At 37.3% G+C, this 18,897-nt stretch overlaps 1 protein-coding gene across 2 annotated transcripts; it reads right to left on the reverse strand.

The window, feature by feature from the left end:
* Nucleotides 1-633: 633 nt before the first annotated feature.
* On the reverse strand, nt 634-9,629 carry Vta1 (vesicle trafficking 1). 2 transcript variants are annotated; one of them, XM_071583886.1, is made up of 5 exons: nt 9,425-9,629; nt 9,038-9,260; nt 8,686-8,885; nt 3,971-4,201; nt 634-1,445 (listed from the first exon to the last, which is right to left on the reverse strand). In XM_071583886.1, exons 1-5 carry the CDS (start codon nt 9,528-9,530, stop codon nt 1,282-1,284), a joined length of 924 nt encoding a protein of 307 aa, XP_071439987.1. In that variant the 5' UTR covers nt 9,531-9,629; the 3' UTR covers nt 634-1,281. The 2 variants fall into 2 exon arrangements, with proteins under 2 accessions (XP_071439987.1, XP_071439989.1); XM_071583888.1 differs by having other exon boundaries at nt 9,038-9,256; nt 9,425-9,537.
* Nucleotides 9,630-18,897: the final 9,268 nt, after the last annotated feature.

Genomic DNA, 18,897 nt, shown 5'->3' on the forward strand with positions numbered 1-18,897 from the left:
TTAAATAATTCCTAAATGCTTCCTAGTTATCATGAAGTGCTCAAGGTATTGTAGAACAAGTCTTTCGTATTTAAGAAGTCGAAAGGTGACTGGAAAATGAGCCAAGTTGTATCGTTAAGTTATTCATTTGCTCACATTCTGACCATGATGAATTTAGTATGTATGTACATTTTGTAGTCGACCTATGATCTCATATAGCTCTAAATTCTGTAATTTCAAGGGATATTCTTGTGTAACTATTCTAGGGTTTCTTTGTCATCATTATTATTCATAGTCACACATAGTGATCTCAATCATCATATTGACCAAAAGGCAGAGAATTTTTCTGGGAGAAATATAACAAGGGCAATACTGTATCATCACTGCCATATTGCTGATATTATGACTGATTCAGTTGTTTTCTTCTCTATTATGCCACCTCTCTAAGCATTATCATTCATTATGATATTTTGCAACCAGTGTCTTGGATTTGTTATTGATCCCGTATTTTATGTTAAAACCTATAGTGATAGCAAATAATTTATATTCAACCCCACTACTTTCAAAATTCATTGGCTGCCTTTGTGATCATGAGATTGACACTTTGAATGTTCATTTTAAACTCCATTGATTGCTCTGTAAATAAAATGCCTCTTCTCTGTGAAATTCAGTCATTTAATACAGAATGATGCAAGATTTCATGATTAACACATTAACAGGGTATGAGAGCACATAAGGTTTTACAGCAGCAAAAAAAGGTTTTCATTAACTAAATCACAGCCCACCTGGATTTTTCCAGTGGTCGAATTTGTGTGTCGTATTTTGACATTTGACCTTGTACACTTTCAAGCTACCATTACATGCACAGCATTTTCAGCAGTAGAACATTGAGTTATTCCATTCGATGTGTTAAAACTTTCCTAATTATCATTGTTGTAAATTGCATAAACAACACTTGCATAATGCAGAAGCCATATATTATTTTATATCACTTGTACAATAAGGACTGTCATAGCACAAAACAAAACTATAGTAAATTTAAAATATAAAAGAATCATTTTACATTCCAAATGTCATGTAATAATTAAGTTTGCTTATTGGTTTTGTCACCAAATTTTCAATCATGACTAAAGATGTTTCATCCACATGTTTAATACAATAAAATGTTTTTGCATTGAGAGAAATGGGTATGATTATGCTTAAGCTTAATGCCATAACAGGCTAGAAACGGGCAAAAACAAGCTCCTTTAATTGCATCAACAACAATTAATTGCCCATAGACAAATCCAACAAGTAACAACATTATGCATCAGAATCTTGCCCAGTCTGCAGTAATCTTAAAGCCTTCTGGAGATTGCCGATAGCTGTGGGGATGTCATCATAGTTAAGAGCACTGGAGGCCCACTTACAATATTTTTGGGCTTTTGCTATTTGCTCAGGATTGAGAGAATTATTAGATAGAGATTCTGAAAGAAAAAAAGTAAACAATGAGTGGAATTATCCCAGTTTATATAAAAACAATATCTTATTATTTTATGCTTGAAGCACTTAAACTTCAGTGATAATACTTGCAAGAGATGGCCTTCTAAGTTAACTAAAAGTATACTGAAAGTAAGAGCCAAATATACACGCTATTCACACAACTGTACATGAATTACCACAATAGTAGTACCCATAGGTTAATGCAATTTTTAAACTTGAGGATAACCATATATCACAAGATACAGGCATGGTAGTCTATGGTTAGAGTGCTGGATTAGCAACCTCAGGACTGGAGTTAAATTCTGGGCAACTCCTCTGGAAACCCTCAGCTTCACCCAATGTGTGATTATTTTGTGTACTAGATACTCCAGGGAAAGGATTTGCCCCCTCTACCCTGATTAATCAATTTCACATGCCATATAGGGCTGCACCAGATGAGGTCTACCCTTTCATAACAAACCAAACTTCAGGTTGATTGATTCGGCTCATTTAAATCACATAAGATGGTTTTTAAAAATCACTTTTAAGAGTTGAACAGTTTATTTATGTGAATAAATGGGAAAATGCCTGCGATGAACCTTGCAGTAGTTTCATAGGCGAGGGCAAAATTCACCGCATACTATGCCCTATCACAAGTGAAATTCACGCATTTGAGTAGGGCACCAGTAGCTCTGCTTTCCTGGGACATTACAGCACACTTCTAGCAGCAGTCTTTCATTTCATTAAAGGCATTCTTTTAGAGGTAGGATTTGGATGGCCCCAAATAATTATTTACTTTTAAGTTTACCATCATGCTTTCTAAAATGCCAACTCCCTTTTTCTAACCTGCTTACCCAAGTTCTCCCTTCCAGCACAGCCTTTAACATACCACTACCTTTCAATATTTCCTCCATCCATTTTCTCAGCTTATTTCGGATTTACCCAGGAACTTTGTCTCAGTCCAATTTATTTTCCCCATTCTCCACCACACCATTCATCAAAACTTCCAATGTACTCTATAACTCATGCCTCAAGGACTAAGTCTTGTATCCATTAAGGATTGCACTCCAAGTCTTCCATAAATATGTTCTTCACATCTTTTACTTATGATGCCCATCATCAATCCTTTGAAATGCAATTCCCTTAATGTTATCACTATTTTGCCCTTTTTCTTATAAAACATTCAACAAATACATGAACTGATCCACCTCCCCAGGTATAGAGCATAGAGACTACTGACCAGAGGGTCAGGGTTTGATTACTAGTCATGCCTCTCAGAGCACTCTCAGCTTTACCTGGGCAGTGTGGTTTTTTGGGTGCCAGAACTCTCTGGGAAACCATTGTCAGCACAGGAAAAGGATCTGGCACCCCAATTCACATGCCATTGGGCTTGGTTTGGGGTGAACTCTACCTAAACAACCTTTAGATTAATTACTGTGTTTATGTTTTTTTATATTTTCACTAAAGTTTCCAGTAGAAGTGTTGATTATGAAATTCCATTTTAAGTGAGGTCAGACATTAAAACTAAGCGAACAGTTAAAAATTTGATTTACCCGCATGGTTTGCATTTCAGTGTTAACATCATTAAGACAATGGATGATAATGTTTACATGTTAAACAATGTGCTAATTTAGAATATTGCAACATTTTCCTTACAATTAGCCATAATGTCATTCCATACTTATAATCACTGTTTTTAGTCATTAGGCATATAGGTGTAAGTTCAGTATAGAGATTTAATTTTGCAAACCTATGATATGAGTGCCAATTAGTTTCAAAGTTGCAAGAAAAATGGAAAACTTCATTATCCTATATGGAAGGTAAATATCACATATTTTAACTGGGTAACAATATTTGTAAAATCCATCCAGATTCCACTTGTAAACCTGCCACATTTCTTAATTAATAAATGCAGGTACATATTATTTTCAGTCTGATGTGAAGCAAGAGGTTCATTGGTGCATTCAGGGTCAGAAAAAATAATTTACTTATAACATTTTTAAAATCTGGTACTAAGTCATGGAAATGATTAAATTACTTTTTTGTGCTGTAATAAGTTAATAGACTAAAAATTAACCCAAAAATAAATTTTCATCTAAGCTCTATTGAAATGGAGACGTGGTAGAACAGTTGATTAATGCTCCCAGGGCTGAGGTTTGCTTCCCAGGGATGGGTACCTGAGCACCCCCAACTTCACACAAGCTGTGTGATTTTTGGATTTCAGATCTTAGTACGAAACATAGGTGGCACAGGGGAAGGAACAGGCCCCCCTACCCTTACATGCACATTTTACATGCTTTTGGGCCTAAGACCAACTGTAAACGCTAAGCTCGCCCATCAAACTAACCATCACGTTGAAAACTGTTTTTTTATTAAAATGATATTTCAATCAATTTATAGAAAAAGCGGCAATATCGCTCATATGAAAATACATACCCCAGATTTGTTCTAAATGCATGCATGCATGGAGCAAGTTCAAATACATACATACACACCCATTCTTAAATCGGTATTGACATTATTGTATTACCTGCGGGCTGAGGAGTCTCACCGTCAGGCGCTGGAATGGGATTGAAGCCAGAAGATAGTTGGGATGGATTTACCGGTGACGAGGGTGGTACAAACCGAGGAACTGAATTCAATGAATCAGGTGGTGTGATCTCTTGTGGGGGAGGGAAGGTTGGCTGACCACCTATATTCCCATCCATCACATTGTTTTCAGATCCAGGAGGCATTACAAAACCCATTCCACCAGAAGAAGCTAAGAACAAAAAGAAAGTTAAAATTAGTCTAACGAATACACACATCATTCCAACTTTCATTTATGAGTCATGAAATTGATTGGCTAACTGCTAACATTATACAGTGCTGTACTTCCAAATTACTGCTGCTGTAAAATAATGACAGTAGGGGGAGATGCATTTTTACATTATCTGGGATGTAATGGAATCAAGGGCTGAAGGAATAAATCCAGGAGCTGACGTTTACCCTTGATCAGTGTGCCTAATTTAGTCTAATGGATGGTCCACTGAATTTGGAATAAAGGCAAAAGTCATCAGCCTGGAGGAAGAAATACAGTCTGCTGTGGGTAGGCCTTACCTTCTGAGCCAAGCCCTTGCATCTGAACTTAAAAGAAAAGCCAGGAGCAGTTGGTATAAATGGTATTCATTAAAATTAAGTTTTATTAATTATAGTGGCTCTCAATTCTGTTCCCAATCTACTACAAGATCTCAATCACCAACATAGAAAGCAATACGTGAAAATAAGTAATGTCATTCATCATGGTTCGAGCAGTTGATTGCCTTTTGCTGGCCTCGGTGACAACAGGGTAACGTCCTTGCCTGCCAAACTAGAGGTTCTGGGTTTTCATCCACCTGGGGCTTGGGTGTTTGTGACTGTCTTTAATGTAATATGAAGGGGCTATAAAATCTCAATATCGCCCAGGTAAAGTCATTATATAAATAAAATAAACAAATCATGAAATTTATATAAACCTTTGAAAAATGAGAAATGGCATTTATAACTTTATTAAGCCATTCATTACCATTCATATAAAAAAATAAATGTCGAATGCTGCAAATGAAAATACAGGAAACCAACAAGAAAACCATGGATTACAGATGAGATAATTGGGGAAAGAAATGAAAGAATTTAAATGCAGAAGTAGGTGCAAAGAGATTAATAATAAACAGAGATGTGAAACTATGGTGGAAGACAGTGCAAGGATATTGAGAAATAACCAGTGGTCAGTGAATTGTGTTAGCTGTACAGGAAGGTGTACCACTATCATGATTCGTGTGTGCAGTTCATATGTGATCTTAGAAAATACGATACATTTCTGACTCATTTACAAGAATATCCTGGTTAGAGCTAGAGGGTCACAAGCATTTACAAATTCTTTCAATTTTCTAAAGGTTATTTTCAAACCACACACCTAAATATTCGACCAAAATGTCCTCCCCATCAGCTCAATCCTCAACAGGAATACTAGGGGTAATAATAAACTTCTTGTTCTACACCATCGCATGGAAATCTATCACCCATCTTTTCATGTTACAGCATGTCGTTTGTGGAACTCTCTCCCAGATGACATAAAAAAACTCTCTATCCACCACAACATTTAAGAGAGCACTCCACAAGTTCATTTTCCTCAGGTACAAAACTGAACCAGTATTCCTTCCCCAATTTCACTCAGCTGCTATACAGATCACTGTCTCTACTTTTCTTCTGTCATTTCCAGGGTTGAATTTAGTATCATTATTTTTAGTTAATGATATGCCTTTCATTACTCTTCATATGTTGTCGATATAATTAAGTTCTTTATTTCAAAAACTTAATAATATGTATACTACAAGGTGTGATCAAAAAAAGTTCAGACTGATATTATTTGGCGCAAACCGTTCAACAGATCAAAACGAGATATAGAGCACCATCTAGCAACACATCTGACGACTAACATGAGAGGTATTGCATTTTTTTACGTCGAGTCGTTACGCAGCAGCAGTTCGTGTCTTAACCTGTTTGTCGCCACGTGCAATGGCAGCAATGAAAGAACTAGAGGAACAGCGTGCGTGCGTGAAATTTTGTTTCAAAATTGGGAGGAGTGCTATGGAGACATTTGGAATGATTAGTAAGCCTTTGTTAATGGAGCTATGAGTTGAAGCCAGTGTTTTGAGCAGTACAGTCGTTTTAAATCGGGCAGAAACTCGAAAGATGAAGATTTGCAAATGGGACAGCCTTCCACTTGGACAGACCCCAACCATGTCAATTTGGTGAATGATTTGGTGCAGACAAATCGCCATTTAACAGTTAGGGAGATAGCCAAGGAAGTGTATATTAGTTTTGGATCCTGTCATACAATTTTGATTGACATGTTGGGCATCACGCGTCGCATCAAAATTCATCCCGTGGGTGCTGCTGACTGATGAACTGAGATAAAAATGTGCGGACATTTGTAAGGAACTCCTGGATCGAGCCAATGCCCACCCAGAGTTTCTTAAAACCATCGTAACCGGTGACAAAACCTGGGTTTAGGGTTGTGATGTTGAGACTAAGGCCCAGCCTTCTTAGTGGAAAGGTCCTCATTCTCCACGACCAAAGAAAGCTCGCATATCCTGGTCCAATGTGAAGGTCATGCCGGTGTGTTTCTTCGATTGGCAAGGGCTGATTCATAAGAATACGTCCCTCAAGTTCAACCGTCAACAAAGATTTCCACTGAAAGGTTATGAAGAGGATGAGGGTAGCAGTGAGCCAAAAGAGGCCGGACATGCAGAGAAACAATGCATGGCGTTTCCACTACGATAACGAGGCAGGTCACATGGTACTGCTAGTGACAGTGTTTCGCCAGAACCAGAACTTCCGTGATCCTGCAGCAACCCAACTCTCTAGAGGTGGCTCCATTAGCCTTTCTTTTGTTTCCAAAGTTAAAATCAACCTTGAAAGGGTGCCGATTTGACTCTATTGCAGACATTAAAACTAATTTTACGGCAGACCTGAAGAGGATCCCTATAGCGGCCTACCAGGCAGGATTCAAGAGCTGGAAGAAACGTTGGCAAAGGTGTGTCATCAGCCAAGGTATGTACTTTGATGGCGACAAGTTCCATTAAACTGTATCCATCGAAATCAGTCGTGTCTTTTTTTTGATCACACCTTGTACATGAAAAATGAATTTAACAATGTACATGTATCTTTCCTCTAATTAATAGTGTTTTCGCAGGTTTTTCACACACCCCCTTCTCTTCGTGAGTGTTTTCCTGCATGGGTTTTTACTAGGTGAGCAATGCTACGCTCTCCCTAGCTTTTCCCACTAACCTCATTCTTTGCTTATGCTTTCCTTATTATATTGTTCTCTTTCTTCACTGTAATTTACTTTGAGTGTGTGGGTATATTTAGATGTATATAAATATATTTTTTAATATGCAAATCTGTGCATAATGAATATGTGTTGGTCTATACGTATTTATTTGTACGTATGCATGCAATCATTAATTTTATGCCTAATATAGTATGTATACAAACCCATCACAAAAGCTATTAATTGAACCAAGTTTTCTAGACAGATGGAGATAATGCATGGTGGATCAATACGGTAAATAGTGGAGAAGTTTAGGCATAGAAAGAATATGACAGAGATGGTGATAACCTCGGACTCAGCATAATTGATTATTAGACAGAAGGGGCAATAATGAAATTGAAACAAAATAATGCCACACGGACAGATAACACCCACGTAGAACTCTTCAAGGATTCAGCAAAATGAGGGAGGCACAAGTTTTATGAGTTAATTCGTAGCATCATAAGGGAGGAATTTGGGCAGCAAGTTTAGTAAGATGTTGGTTTTTACTCCAAAAAGGGAAAGGTCTCGGCATGCAAGGATTATATAACAATAAGTTTGATTTTTCATGTTGATGATGTGGTACTTAGGATCATCAAATAAGGGGATGGAGAGGAGGCCAAATGATTACCTAAGAGACGATCAGTTTGGTTTCAGAAAGGGGAGTCTACTATGGCATCATGCATGCCATAGTAGTAATGAGGTCGTTAATAGAGACAAATATAGACTACAATCAGAATGCATTTGTTTCATAGATTTCGAGGCATATGATAGTGTAAATTAGTAAAATTAATGAATTTATAACAGAAAATAGGAGAGAATTGAATGGGTGATTTATGAAATAAAATATAGATGATAATAAACAAATGGTAATACAGCAACCTTACCTTTGACTTTCAAAAATCACACCCTATTTAAATGATATGCAAATCCAACTACCATCTCTTTTATCTTTGGTTCTTACAATCCATTTTGAATGCATTTGGAAGTTGCAATCCATTTGACAAAAAGGGCCCACTATGCCACAACCTTTGGTTTAGCTGGAATTACACCCTTCCCTAGGAAGAAGGCAAGCACTGAAAAATTTGCACACATATCGAAATTAATCCCCTCTGCCCAGCTCAAAACATTGATTCAACCCACTTCCCATCTCAGCCGGCTCTCCAAACATCCCAAACTTTTTAAAGAGCATGCGTTGCCCACTTACTTTCATGTCACTATAAATCCTCACATCGCTAACCAGAAAATGGCACAGCCTTGCGTTAATTATGCTTTTATTAATTACTTAAGACTATATCGAGGGCAAGGCGAATATACCCATTCTTTTTCCTTTCCAAAAGACCAATCATCTACATATTATTCATCTATTCTTAATGGTACATAAATATAGAAGGCTTGCAAACATCAGAAACCTGGCAAATTGCTATCCTCATCATTTTCTTCGGCTTGAGGTCCGGGAATAGGCACTTCTCCATTTTTCAAACAGTTGTGAATATATGCAGCCTTCCACTTGGCATACTTCCGATTTTGAAGAACCTCATCTGTTAGTTCTCCAAAAGTGCATAGCACGTCAAATAACATCCCAGAAGTATAGAATGCCTTCACCACATTTCTGTCACAAAATTAAGAGAGTGCAACGTTTATGACCTAAAATAATTATAACATGCGCTGAGCTTTATTTCTTCATTCATGGGACAAAACGTTCAATTGTCCTTCTAACCAAACTTACGAAATAAAATTCAAGAAATAGCATTATCAACTCACTTATTGAAAACTCCCGCTCTGTCTTGACCGTCAGCCCATAAAAATAGTTTAAGGGCATAATTTTCGATGTGAGCTTGCCCTGGTATATTGCTCATGATTGCTTCATTGTCTTTGTGCTCTGTCTTCTGGGTCTCAAGCCAGTCCATTAAACTGACCAATAATTTTCTAGCTTCGTCAGACTTCTTATCTATTCCCAAAGCCGTCTCCAAAGCGTAGACTCTACCTAATAAACAATTAATTCCTTGTTAATAATTTGCAAATATCTTCACCAGTTGAATTAAATATACCGAACATAATATTTTACAAATTTCGCATTATTTCCTACTCTTCCCAATTTTCATGACAATTAAAATTACACAAACTTAGGATATAATAAATTATACTTACACCAATAACTAACGACAACATCTCTGCCATCATGTTCAGCCGCAGTTTTCAAATAATGCTGAATAGATTTCAAACTTGGAGGGCATGGAGGGAATTCGTACGACATTTGTAAAATCTATACAACCTGAGTCAGTTCAGACCTGAGTAATTGAAAAATTTCACGGTTCGTGTTTACTTCTCACGATCACCGAATACTTCGATACATTTGCAGTCGAATCGTCGATGAGATTCGATCTGTCGATTGATATCTTAGGCGGATATTTGAGATTCCCAAGAATTCCATGTATTTATTTATTGTTGGAACCAGTTCTTTTGCTCAGTCTAACCAAGGATTTTTGAAGATTCTTCGCGAAATTATCAGGTAATATCTAACCTAGCTTGATTTCTGACCATGGCGTTTTGTTTTATAAGGATGGAATAAATAAAACTGTCATCACTCAAAATTAATGTTAAACCAAAATTAGAGAGGGGGGGCATCGCCATATCTTCGAGCAACGCCTATGTGAATATAAGAGGTTAAGGATAATGGCAGATGGCGTTAGAGGCTAGAATGCTAGATAATAAAGGGAATGTTAGGAAAATAATTGGCATATATTTTCAGCAGAAAATTGGTTTATTGTGGTCAGCATCAAGGTGTTACCTCCGTTCTAGATGGGGATTACGTTTCTGGTTCCATCAACACTCCTTCTGAGGCTTATTGTAAATAACAGTAATGGAAGAGATTTTCATCATTAAATTATATAAAATAAGTCAACATTTTTACTCTGTTATAAACAAAAAAGCGAAAATCCTGTTATTTGTACTTTGGAAGTAGTTATTGTTTTTACTTTCCATTCATAAAATATTTCTTCGGGTTGAATTGATTTGTGGGTAGATATAATTTTGTTAGTTTTTTCTTACTCTGATTTATTAGGTAATCTACCTGTTGAGGTAGATTTTGAAAGGACAACACTACCAAAAAAATATTTTGATTCTCTTGAGCAAACCCAACCCAACATCCTACCCCTACAATAAGCCCCTCTTCATCGATGCATTCTTCCTTCATCCTATCCAACATCCCTATCCTATTCCTGCCCCTTCCTCATTTGCCTAAACTATATCACAGTTTTCAACATTCCACTGCCGATCATATGCTTTTCGTCCATTTTTCTTGCCTTCTTATGATTTATTCCAATAATCCCCTCTCCTACTTCACCATACTTCACTTCCTCACTTGTTTTCCTCTCAGTCAATTTCACCTTCTCCATCCTTCTCCATACCCCCATTTCAAAATCCTCCAATCTGCATTTATCATCCTATTTCAGTGACCTGTTTTTTTGGGGTGCATAATTATGCTCCATATCAAAGTTTTCGCAAAATTTTAGTTAGCATCCTTCTCAATGTCCCTGTCATCAACTCCCTCCTTATTAAAACCTCTTTGCCTAGTGTAATTCTTCCCCTTATGCCCCTACTACTTAGACCATTTTGGTTCGAAACACTTCCGAGTTATGTAAACTATTCTACCTGCTCTAGTTTTTTCCCTCCTATGTAAATTTTAAGCTTAGCCGTTCTCAGTCTGGTAAACCACATAAGTTTTGTTTTATTGATATTGATTCTCATCCCATATCAATCGCATTGAATTCCAAGTTCACTCAGCAATGCTTGTAGCCCCTTGACTGATTGACTTGGCCAATAGCTAACCTAACTGATTTTGCTAATTCCCGGCCAACTTATATTCCTCTCTCTTATATTCATACTTATATTCATCTCTAGTTCTTCCCATGCCTCTTTAATCATTTTCTCCACATATACGTTGAACAGCACTGGTGATAATGGGCAACCCTGCCTTACACCTCTTACTAATACTGCTTATCCAGACTCACCATCCCCCACTTGTACCTGAGCCGTCTGAGACATGTACAGGTTGTGGATTAGCCTCCTGTTCTTCCAATCTATTCCTATATTCTGCAATACCCTAATTAGTTTTTCCTGATTCACTCTATCAAATGTCTTTTTGAAACTCTTTGAATATCTATGAAACAGCCAAACACAACCTGATTGTATTTTATATTCCTCTCGATCAATAATCTCATTACTGCAATGGCATCACGTGTACCTCTACCCTTCCGAAACCCATACTGATCATCCCTTAATTAATCATTTGCCCTACTATCTATTCTTTTTTGTTGATCCTGGGAAAAACTTTTGTTGCGAGGGATATCAAACTTATTGTTCTTTAGTCCTCACATGATGTAGCTAGTACATTTTTTTTTAATAGAAACTAACTCTGATGTAACAAAGTCTTCTGGTCAGATTCCTTTCTCATAGATGCTATGAATCAGCCCATATATTCTCCTCCACCCACATTTTTCTAAACCTTTCAGTAGTTCCGCAGGAATGTTGTCTTCCCCCAGGACCTTATTTGATTTCATGTCCCTTAATGCTTTTTCTATCTCAACATAGAGTATACCTGGACCTATCCTTGTTGGCTTAAGTTCTTTATCAAACAGTTCTTCTATATAGTCCTTCCATCTCTCTTGGATTTTTTCAGTGTAATTCTCGTATTATCTTACCCGCCTTTTGTCTAAGTGTTAACACAGATCTTCTCTTGCTACCTCTCAATAGCATTTTAACCTTGCTGTATAGATCACAAATTTCACCCTTCTTCTGCAAACTTTCCATATCCTTGCACTGTGTCTTCCACCACACTTCTATTGCTCCATTTCTTACTAATCTGAATTCATGATTTTACTCTTTGTACTTCCTTCTGCCTAGCTCTGTGTTTACACTCTTCCATTTTCTTCTCTCATCTATCTTTGTAATAATCTCATCCATGATCCATGATTTCCTTGTCCATTTCCCATGAACAGTTCCAATAGTTTCATTTGTGGCTTTCAATATCCTTTTTTTGATTTATTCCCATTTTTCTATGATAGTACTCATTTCTTTACCCTCATCCATGATTTTCGCTAGAGCCTGCTGATACTTCTTTCTTGTCAATCCATTTAATGCTTCTCCATTCCATTTCCTAACCTTCCGTCCTTGTCCTGCCTTATTGTTTTGGAGGTAACGCATCATAAAAACTAAATTGTGATCAGAGTTTGCATCTGCTCCCGGGAAACTTCGTAAATTGATCATGCTCTTCCTAAATCTGTACCTAACCATAATATAATCGAACTGATTCATTTCTGAGTCACCTGGCATTTTCCATGTATACCTTTGCCTTTTGTGTTGTTTAAACCAAGTGTCGGTAATGATTAACCCCTTGTCCTGCAGAACTTAATTGCTCTCTCTCCATGGTCATTCCTCATTCCTAAACTGTAGTCCCCCGCCTCATCACCATCTTTTCCTTCACCTACCATGGTATTCAAATCCCCCATCCAATCACTATAAAATATTTCTCTGCAGGAGCACACCCTATTATGTCCTCTAACTGATCGTATATCCTATCAACTTCTTCCTCCTTATGATTGCTCGGTGGCATGTATACTTGAACAATCTTCAATTGTGCTTTTATCTTTACTAGCAATATTTTATCCGTTGCTTGCTCTATGTTGATTGTGCTTCTTCCTACCTTTTTATCCAAGTTTATTGCCATCCCATGCTGGCTCTCATCCTCTATGCTGTATGATACTCCATAACTATGACTCCAGTAATTCCCAGTATCCTTATATCTTACCTTGCTCAGACCTAAAATATCAATATTTTCTCTTCCCATCTCTAGCTTAACATTCTTTGATTTTTCTGTTCTCAAAATTCTCCTAACATTCCAAGTTCCTATTCTAACTTATTTGGTCTTCTTCTTCTTCTGCATCTTCTGTTTTGAGGCTGTTGGGTTTTCTTTTCCAAGGTTTTCATGAGATGAAGCCTGCGGAAGCCTTGCCTCTCCTGCTGCTGGGTACAACACAAACAAATCCGATTGGGCCAAGCCCCGTAGTTGCCATCACTCATATTCTTTAAACTGTACATCATAAAGTTCTTGGGAATAATAATTGAGGTGGTGCCCCATTGCCTTCCTCAATAGTGTGACACCATCACTCAATGGCCACCCCAGTGGGATCAGACACTTTTGCAGCCGTCTCACTGAGGAAAATATGCTGCGTGAACCACCTTTCACTGGCTCCTAACATTAACCTTCAACCTATCTGGCATGGATGACCCTTCCAGAAGCAATGATGCTCCCACCAGCACAGCTCTAGGGGTCATCGGATTACACAAGCTCTTCCACCACATCAAGGTTGTAGTCAATGGGAGGGCTTACTCTGATATCAATCCCTAAATGCCACTTAAACTTAGACAAACGCCTCAAATTTCCTAGGAATCCAAGAAACTAAAGATTTCGTATCTATGAATATGAGGTACCCTATCTCCCTGCCTGTTTGCATTTAAGCCTCCATCCCTCATGGGCAAAGTGTATAGAGGATTTGAGTGTACAGGGAATTTGGGCACCTCTCTATTTCCCCAGTAAAATATCATTAGCAAATTTTGGCTGCCCTATCTTACTTCCTTACATACTCCCCCTGATCATCCTTCCATTGCTGCTTCCACTTGTGCAATTAGATTCAAGTACACATTTTGAATAAAATGCTTAACCCTTCCTTCTAACTGTTTATATCTGCTATACTTTAATTAGTATGCTGTTATTATATCTGTTCAAAATGTCAGCTTATTATCTGCAACCATTTAATGAAAGTTCTATTTTCCTCATTATTTATTTGGTAAAATCATATTATATATTCCCCGCCTTAACAAAACTGATATTTCTGGAAGCAGGCAGTTGCCAGCATTTTTTGAAGGAATTTTTGAGCATCCTCATTAAAAACTGTGTTGATGCAAAAAAACAATTTAATAAGCCTGAAAGAAGTCCTTGCTCCTAATATTTCTTACCTATGTCTTGGAGTAAATATACTAATTTAATCTATCCAATTAATTTGCTTAATATAATTTCATATAGTACTTGTTCTCTCTAACTTGCAAGTGATTTCAGTGGGGTCTGGTTACCTTAATAAACTGCTGTTACCTACCGGTATTTTATGCTATCAAAGAAATATCCTTCAAGTAGAAGTCAGGGAATCATTGTACAGGCTTGATAACACATTTTGACCACCAAGAGATGAGCAGAATTACATTCATCTTCCCTGCCTGAATTAGACAATGAAGAAAAACTTAGTCTTAACCACTGCTATGAAGAATAATGATGATTTGGAATGATATCAAATATGCTCGTAATGTGTAAAGGCTATCAATATGGTGGTAGTTGTTTTGAAGTTTGTGGACTCTTGTCTGGGATTTCAAAGCCCTTCAAGTTGTCCTTTGTCTGACAAAGAGTGGCTTGAACCTAAGGGAGTTTCAAAATTCATCAGGGAATCCAATAGCCAACCTACCTCCATAAGCCAAATTTGTCCAATTTCGTATTCCACTACTTTGATGAATAATTCTGTGAGAGGTACCCTTCATTTTGCAATTGGCAGCTTGAATCCTCATTTCTTCCTTTAAAAAATTATTTTTCCACCAATTAATCTGACATTATTATTTAGTGTAATTGCATGCAGACCCAGTGGTAGTACACAGTAGTTTTAGTTTCCTAGAAATTCTGTATTTCCTCCCAGTAGGATGATTGTTCAATTACAAAATGTATTATATTGCAACATACTCTGATAACTGTGCAACCTATGTGATGCTATGGCAATCTTTCTTGTTGCTAATGGTAGATTATGGAGGGCCTTTCCTAAAAAATGTGTAATTGGCCAAACGCCCCTCATTTTAAAGCATATTTAGATTTATCCTGATGCCTGGCTACAGAAACCACTCAATTAGAGTTAATCACATTTCTTAAGGTGAAAAATTTGGTATATGCAGTCATCTTTTAAATTCAGCATTTAATTGCACCTAGTATAATTGCATCCATTGTACCCTTATTAAATCAGAGCAGGAATTTCATGAGGCACTTTCAATATCTGCAAAATTGAATGAACTCGTTCTAACTAGCAATCACAAGGAGGAACAGACACTTAGTGGACTACCTGTCATCTGGATCCTATATTTAAACTTATCTGGCATGGGTGACCTTACCAGGAGCAATTGTGATTATTCCCTCCAGCACAGCTCTTGGGGTCATCAGAATGCAGAAGCCTTTTCACCATGTCCAAATTATTATATTTGAGTGGAGAGACAAAGAGGGAAAAGAAGCATAAGAAGGATTAAGAAATGTGATATGATTACATTAATTTAAAAATTATTAATCATGCAAGAAGAGTAAAGTATTTCATTGGGTAAAAATGTAAGAGTGATTATCACAATTGGTTATTAGTCAAGGATTGATTGGTAGCTACTATCCAAAATATGTGTGCCCTGATATGTATTTTCTGATCTTTTTGTTAGTTTATACCTAATTATAGAATTTAGATTTTTCATAACCTCTTTTGCCATCATTCATCCTTGGTTTTCCTATGTTGTATTCCCCATCTATGTTGCCTTCAATCAGTTTTCATTTGGGTGGAAATCAACACGTTAATCTGTTTTAGTCACTGTTAGAAGAGATTCCCTTAGTTTCTTTGACTTCAACACACTACTTTGCATCAGAATATGTCCATTTAGATTCCCACTTCTATTTGTAAGCAACCTCTATGTAAACTTCTGTCAGTACCCACTCTTTTAAGTACTGCTCCATTTATTACTTGAATATAATCATTTGTCGGTAGCATATAACTCCTAATGTTTATGTGCCTCACAACCACAACCAAAAAACTAAACTCTTTAAACACCAATTTATTAATGGCTCCTCATCTTAACACCTAAAAAATTACCCATTTGTAATTCTTTTTTCCGACAAAATAGCGTCAGAAGAATTATCTTTTCATTATTCCTATTCTCCTTCCCAGCATTACAAGCTTGACATGGTAGAAGGGCATGTGTGATCCTCCAGCCCATAGAAAAATACCGGTTGAAGCAATTTTAATTGCTCATGGTTGGATCATCTATGACAAATTGGCAAAGGGTAGCAGCTGTTGAAAAGTTGTCAATGTAGCATCTGTTCTTCATTTGGGTGGCTACAAATGCATCCAACCTTGGTTTTCCAGCCATTTCGGTGATGGTGCAACATGAAAAATACCATTTAGGGAGGCATAATACACCATCTCAATTATTTATTGCAAAAAATAATGATGATGGTGCCTATTATGAAAATGAGTCTTGGCAAATACAGTACATTACCCATAGGTCCAAATGTTGTGCCCAGCTGTGGAGGAGGCAATGCTTCTACCGTTGTCATCAAACAAAACCCTTGCACAATCTAGTGGATAGTAACAGAAAAAAAGAGACAGTTGAGAAATGCCTCCATGAAAATTATTATTATCAGTAATCTACCAGTTAAGGCAGGTTTTCAGGTTAAGGATACAAGCTACCAAACAGTAGAGCAACAATTTCCTTTCCTATTCTAGAAAAACACAACCCATTATGTAATATTACAATAAACCTATTCTTATTCATATACTTCCTTCCTCTCTTCATTCCATCCAACATACCTTTCCTATTCCTGCCCCTTCCTCACTTGCCTAACATTTTACTCCTTCTATCACAGTGCTTATCATCCAATTGCCAATTGAAATGCTATGCATTCATCTTTCTTGCCTCCTTTATATTACTCCCAACACTCCTCTCTTCTCCCCGACCATACCTTGCAGTTCCTCATTTATTTTTCTTTCAGCCCACTTCACCTTTTCCATCTTATTCCACACCCACATTAAAACAAGCCTCCAATCTACGCATACCATCCTGCATAAATGTTCGTGGCGTAAGCTGGAGTCTGATTTCTGTGACTTAACTGGGGAGATGCCTAGAGAAACCCACGTGTACAAGGGTAATCCCAGAAGTACCCGACCCAACAAAGAAAACTCAAAAATTTTGGAAAAAATGTATTTATTTTTCAACATAATCTCCTATCAGCTCTATACTTCTTTCCCAGCAATTTTCAATAAGTTCGATACCCTCTTTATAATAAGAACTGTCTTGATCTTCAAAATAGCGATTAACTGCCCCTTCACTGTTGGTATCACTTCTTCACGGTTGGAAAATCTTTGACCATTGAGCCATTTTTTTCAAGTTTGCGAACAGAAAATAATCTGAGGGGGCTAACTCTGGCAAATAGGGTGCATGAGGTAGCAATTCAAACTTTAATTCATGAATTTTGGCCATTGTAATAATGGATTTATGAGCTGGTGCATTGCCTTAATGATACAACACTTTCTTCTCAGCTAAGTGCGGCCGCTTTTGCTTGATTTCTTCGCTCAAACGTTGCAATAAGTTTGCATAATTGCCTTTGATAGTTTTTCCATTTTCAAGATATTCAATGAAAGTTACCCTACATGTATCCCAAAAAACTGGCGCCATGACCTTACCTGCAGATGAAAGTCTTTGCCTTCTATAGAGTGAGTCGGTTCTCCGATTTGAATCCATTGTTTTGATTTTTCTATTGCCTCGAGTGAGAAGTAATGGACCCATGTTTCATCCATGGTTATGAAACGGCACAAAAATTCTGCCTTGTTGCTGTAAAACTTTCCTAAACACTCAATTGAAACATCTTCACGACACTGGTTTTGCTTGAGTGTGAGCAAATGCGGCACCCATCTGGCAAACAGCTTTTTCCTGTCCAAATTGTCAGTTATTATGTGATGTACTACATTTTTTTAAATGCCTACTGTGCCTGCTAACTTGCAAACTCCCAGTCCACGATCATCCAGTATCACTTAGTGGATTTTCTTCACCAATCCTGGAGTCGTCACCTCATTTGGTTGACCAATGTGATGATTGTCTTGACAGCTTGTACGGCCTCATTTAAACTCTACTACCTAATATTTTACTGTAGTAAATGAAGGAGCAGACTCACCCAGAGTAGAATCCAGTTCAGGGTTTATATTGGTTGGGCTGAGACCTTTCAAATAAAAGTATTGTATCACACAACGATGAACAATTCTCTCCATTTTCCCAAATGCCATGAAAACGTTCAATATTGATGGCTGCCAAACAAATACTAAACAACGTAGCATCTTCAAACTAGAAATATATGCTTTATAGATTGCATACTTTCTAACACAGTGATATTTTTTAAAAAACTACTGCCATCTCTAGGTCAGGCTGGGTATTTCTGGGCCATCCCATGTACCTAATACATTCAATAGTTCTATCCAATTACTTGATGAAATGCCTTTTCAAAATATACAAAAAAGGCAAACAAATACACCCTGATTTTATTCTATACCCCTCTTAAATTGTGATCTCAATTATGCAATGGCATCAGGCATGCCTCTCCCCTTCCTAAACCCAAACTGAGCATCACCTAAGTAATCATTTTCCCTGCTCTCCATCATCTTGTTGATGATCCTGAGAGCAACTTAAGCTGCATTTGAAATCAAAATTACTGCTCGTTTGTCCTCACATAATGCTTCCTTTTCTTTTTTGGAAAAGACACTAAAAATGATCTGATGAAGCCATCTGGC

This window comes from Hetaerina americana, unplaced genomic scaffold (genome assembly GCF_022747635.1).
Source record: "Hetaerina americana unplaced genomic scaffold, ioHetAmer1.1.p SCAF_15, whole genome shotgun sequence".
Classification (NCBI taxonomy): Eukaryota; Metazoa; Arthropoda; class Insecta; order Odonata; family Calopterygidae; genus Hetaerina; species Hetaerina americana.